Source organism: Mastomys coucha, unplaced genomic scaffold, assembly GCF_008632895.1.
Source record: "Mastomys coucha isolate ucsf_1 unplaced genomic scaffold, UCSF_Mcou_1 pScaffold23, whole genome shotgun sequence".
NCBI lineage: Eukaryota > Metazoa > Chordata > Mammalia > Rodentia > Muridae > Mastomys > Mastomys coucha.
The window spans coordinates 15,275,973-15,281,372 of record NW_022196906.1 but is presented as its reverse complement, the minus strand read 5'-3'; the positions used below and the strand labels follow the sequence as shown (position 1 = coordinate 15,281,372).

At 49.2% G+C, this 5,400-nt stretch overlaps 1 protein-coding gene across 2 annotated transcripts in view; it reads left to right on the top strand.

Annotated features, from left to right (window-relative positions):
• Window positions 1-1,391: 1,391 nt before the first annotated feature.
• Cdc37 (cell division cycle 37) overlaps window positions 1,392-5,400 on the top strand; it is an 11,510-nt gene continuing 7,501 nt past the window's right edge. The window contains exon 1 of one of the 2 annotated variants that reach the window (XM_031343462.1): window positions 1,392-1,624. In XM_031343462.1, the coding sequence (XP_031199322.1) occupies window positions 1,523-1,624 (102 nt within the window). In that variant the 5' untranslated portion in view covers window positions 1,392-1,522. The remainder of the gene's footprint in view (window positions 1,625-5,400) is intronic. The other variant, XM_031343463.1, reaches the window with a different exon arrangement.

Below are 5,400 nucleotides of genomic sequence, written 5' to 3'. Positions count from 1 at the left end.
TTATTTAGCCAAACATGGTGGTGCACGCCTTTAATCCTAGCACTCGGGAGGCAGAGGTGGGCAGAGCTCTGAGTCTGAGGCCAGCCTGGTCTACAAAGCAAGTCCAGGACAGCTGGTTACACTGAGAATCCCTCTCTCTGGAAAGAAAAAATGAACAGAAAAAACCCCCAACTTATTTACTTTTATTTTCTGTGTATTGTGTCTACATATATGTCTGTTTGAGTGTCAAATCACCTGGAGCTGGAGTTACAGACAAATGTGAGCCACTATATGGGTGCTGGAGATTGAACCTGTGTCCTTTGAAAGAGCAGCCAGTGCTCTTAACTGCTGAGTGATCACTTCACCCCTAAGATGTAATTTAAAATTTTATTTATTTATTTATTTAGCCAGGTGGTCCTGCTGTATGCCTTTAGTCCCAGCATTAATCTTCGGAGACAGAGGCAGTCAGAGCTCTGAATTCTAGGCTATTCTGGTCTATAGAGTGATTTCCAGGACAGCCAAGGCTACATAGAGTAATTCTGTCTCAAAACAAACAAACAAATAAATAAATTTTTTAAGAATTTAAGGGCAGGTCTGGCATAGTGGGGCACACCTTTAGCCCCAGGATTGGGGAGCAGAGGTAGAAAGATCTGTTCGTTTGAAGCCATTCTGGTCTACACAGTGAATTCCAGGACAGCCAAAGCTATACAGTGAGACCCTGTCTGGGGGGGTAAGAAAAATTAAGGGGAAACATCATTAAAAAAACAAAACAAACAAACAAACAAGAAACCCCACCGTATTAATGTTTTGCCTCCAAGTATATCTGTCCACCACATGCATGCCTGGTGTAGGCAAAGGCCAGAAGAGGGCGTAATATACCCTGGGCTGGACTAATAGAAGTGTGTGAGCCGCCGCCGTATAGGTGTTGGGAACAGAATCCAGGTGCTCTGGAAGACCAGCCAGTTCTCCAAACCACTGAGCCACCTCTGCAGCCTTTTGACTTTTTTTTTTTTTTAGAGTGTTTGTATTAACAACCCTGACCGTCCTAGAAGTCACTCTGTAGGCCAGGTTGGCCTCGATCCGCCGGTCTCTGCCTCCGGAGTGCTGGCATTGCGCCACCACCGCCCAGCCAATTTTGACTTTTTGACAGTCTCAATAAGTAGCCCAGGATGGACTAGAACTTGTAGAGAGCCACCTGCTTTTGCCTCTAGGGTACTTGGATTACCGTGGGCCACCACGCCCAACGCCACTAACCTTTTGTCTCTAAAGGATGGGCAGTCTGGTTTCGGCGGGAACTTCCAGAAGGCCGCACCACGTACTCCTGGCCCTTTAAAGATGACCTCCGGTTGCCAATGCCGCCTACTCCCGTTGCTAAGGACGTAACGTCACGCGCCGACGCTGGGGCGGGGCCGTCCTGCGCAGCGCCCTGGGCGGAAGCGGAAGGGGCGGGGCTCACCGAGCGGACTCTCTAGCCCTTGTGGGTCCCTGTTCAGCGCCCGGCCGTGTGAAGACCCGGGAGCCAGTCCTGGCCTCCGAAACGAAGATGGTGGACTACAGCGTTTGGGATCACATCGAGGTGTCGGACGATGAGGATGAGACGCACCCCAACATAGACACGGCCAGCCTCTTCCGCTGGCGGCACCAGGTGGGGCTGTGCGCGCTCATCCCCTTCCCCCCCACTCCCGGGACCCCCCGCTCTAGAGTTCTGACCTCTTACCCAGGCCACCTGGCGTGGGGGGCGGGAGAGACCTCAGCTATTGACATCTGGAGCCCCCTGTTCCACAATCTAGACTTTTCTCTTTCTTTTCTTTTTTTTTTAAACAAAATTTCACGGTGTAGCCTTGCCTGGCCTGGAACTTGCTATGTAGAACAGGCTAGTTTCTAACTCACAGAGATCCTTCTGCCTCTGCCTTCCCAGTGCTGGGATTAAAGACATGTGCCATCATGCTGGGCTAGACTTTTAAATTCCATCCCAGGACTCCTGGATTCGTCACCCTAATTCTTCACCTGTATATCCGGGCTTTCTGTGCTACAGTTCTCTTCTGTTTGTACGTTTACTTACTGTGTGTGTTCTTGTGTGCACGTGGCACAGCATGTCTATGAAGATCACAGGATAACTTGCAGAAGTTGGACCTCTCTTTTCACCATGTTGGAAATGGCTGTCGAACTCAGGTCACCCCGCATTGCCACAAGCACCTTTACACTCTAAGCCATTTTATCAGCTCTTAATACTTTAGTCAGAGTCTAGACTTCCCCCACCCCCAAGCTGATCCTGTGTGTAGGGTACCCATCATCTTGTGTGGAACCCTTTGTTATTCCTCAGAATTCTTCCTCAGAGTCTGGACCCCAGGTTCTGATAGGTGATCTCATAGCCCAGCCATGCACTTACTTCTAACTGCACGTCTCCCTTCTGCCTCTCCTCAGCCCCTAGAGTCTGGAGCCACAAAACTTTTTGATTGTGGCATCTACTTCCCAGGATCTTGGCACAAATTTCCATTAAGGCCCAGAGACCCCCAACTTCCAAACTAAATGAAGGCTGTGCCCTACCCATAATTTAACTGTCAGTTTTAGCTTGCAGCTAGGATTCCATAGTCCAGGATCCCTTCCCCTGGGTTATAGACCAGAGCCCCACTAGAGATTTCAGTCCCACTTGGGACATAAGTGTTAGAGCCCCCTCATCCCCTGTATTTGGTCTCCAGCTCCACTCTTGCCCATCATCCAATTCCAGTGACTTTCCTTATTTTCACCTCCTGTAGACTCTAATTTCCCTTATTCCAGGAAACCCCACCCACTTAACTTCCGGTTAGAACCTCTGCTCCTTCTAGTATAGTAAGTAGACCCCTCCTTGCCCATCTTGGCTCCTGTATAAACTGTAGCCATCGTTGAAAACTCACCAAACCAGGAGCCAGATGATGATGACACACATTTTTAATCCTAGCTCTTAGGAAACAGGGGTAGGCTGGCCTGTGAGTTCAAGGCCAGCCTGGTCTACAGAGAGTTCCAGGACAGGTAGCTAGGGCTACACAGAGAAACCCTGTCTGAAGGCATGGGGTCGGACAAAGAAAGAGAGGGGGCAGGGGAAAGGGAAAAGACAGCCCAACCCAGGAGACCTGCCTGTTCTCCTCCAGCTTCGTTGGCCTCTCTCCAGGGTTCAGATCATCCTATTTAACTCTGGACCTTCTAGATCTTGTTCCCACATCACCTTACTTTCTGAGCATGGTGGCACACCTGTAAATTTGGGTCTTGGGAGGAGGAGGTAGGAGGATCTGGGATTCAGAGTCAGTCCTTCCAGTAGGGCAAATTCTAGGCTAGCCTGGACTACACGAGACTGTCTCAAAAAAAAAAAAAACAAATGGGCCGGGGGGTGGTGGCGCACACCTTTAATTCCAGCACTTGGGAGGCAGAGGCAGGTGGATTTCTGAGTTCAAGGCCAGCCTGGTCGACAGAGTGAGTTCTAGGACAGCCAGGGCTACATAGAGAAACCCTGTCTCAAAAAACCAAACCAAAAACAAAAACAAAAAACAAAAAAAACAAATGGGCTGGAGTTCAGTTGTATGACATTGCCTTGGGCTCCATCTCTAGCATTGCTTAAAAGCTAGCCATGGTGGGGAGCAATGTAGTCCCAGCACTGGGGAGATGGAAGCAGGAGGGTCAGAAGTTCAAAGTCATCAACCACATAGCAAGTGTGAGGCTTGCACAGGCTATAGAGGATCCTGTCAGCCACCAAGGAAATAAAATTAAGTCCTATGCATTTTTAAATCTGTCTAGAACAGATGCCCTAGATTGAGACCTTAGAACCCCAAGTGTGACCAAGTCATGCTCTTCCCCCTCTCTTGTGCCAGCATTGCCTGCAGGCCCGTAGTATACTATCAAGATGTGAGGGACATGTGGTTCAGTGGTAGAACACTTCTCTAGCATGCAGGAGGTCCTGGATTCCATCTCTAGTGCAGCAGTAAAGAGACAATGGCCTACCCTGCTCCCCAAATTAAAGCCTCTATATCCACATACTGTGTGTCTTACACTCCTTGTTTAGGTTACGTCTTATCGTTCGTGTGTGTTCATTCTTGTGTATGTGTAAAGGTGCTGTGGTGCCCTTGTAGCAGTCAAAGCATAACTTGCTGGGATCCATTTTCTCCTCCCATGTGGATTCTTGGGATCAAACTCAAGTCATCAGGCTTGATAGCAGGCCTATACCCTCTGAGCCCTCTCATTGGCCCCTGTGCTTGTTATACTTTCCGTTTAGGAGTTTTTCATTCCACCTTCCTGAGGAAAGCTTCTCAGTACTCCTAGAAAGTCCTTCCCCATCCTCCCCAAATCCAGCATTCGGCTCCCAGTCCCACCCACACACCTATTCCTTCCAGTTTCCTGGGAAGAGCACCTGCCAGGCCGCAGTGTGTGGCAGCAGTGCAGCCCAGAACCTCATAGAATTGTATTAGGAGGCATTGAAGAGCCACACACAGCTGGAGAACCATTCTTGGGAACACCTATTTCTGTTCTATGAAGAGGTTTGTCTTCCTACTGGGTGGAAAACAGTTGGGGCCTGCTGGGTGGGAGGGAGGCCTAGTCTACTAGTACAGACTTTGCTTCCTGTCTTGCTGCCATGGCTGTAATACTGAGGAGGGAAGTGGGGCCCTCTACCCTAGCACACGTGGGTGGACAAGCAGGATCTGGTGTACATTCTAACTTTACCATGTTCTGTGTCCATCTGTGAGGGGGCTGGATTCATAAGCTCTGAGTGCAGACGCTTGCAGTTCACATTTCAGGTGTGTGACCCTGGTGTGCTCTCTCTGGCTGCTCTGTGCCTTGAGTCTTCTGAGCATGGGGTAGGACTCAGGTGCTCTAGACAGTTGGTATGAGTTTCCCAGTATTTAACAACTGGTTCCCTTGGGATAGTGGTTCCTGTCATCACTGCTTAGGTGCCTTGTGGGTTCAAAACACATTTGAAGCCAGATGTGATAGTGCACGGCTCTCATCTCAGCACTTGGGGGAGAGAGGCAGAGGAATCAGGAACTCAAAGCTATCCTTTGTCACATAGCAAATGGAGGCCAGCCTGGACTATATGAGTACCTGTGTAAAAATGAACAACAAGGGCCCTGCAAGGTAGCTCAGTGGGGGAAGGCACTGGTCACCTACCTGAGTTTGATTCCTGGTAGTCACATGATAGAAAGACGTGACAACAGCAGGGTGTCCTCTGACGTCCACATCCACACTATGGCACACATCTGTTCCTGCCACTATGCACATGATAAATTAAAATTTGAAATGAGCCAAGAAGGTGTGGTGTATACCTTTGATCCCAGCACTGGGGAGCTGTGGTGGATCTCTGTGAGTTCGAGGCTAGCCTGGTCTAGAGAGGGAATTTCAGGACAGCTAGGGCAGAGAAACACTGTTTCAAAAAAAAACAAAAATAAATTAATTAAA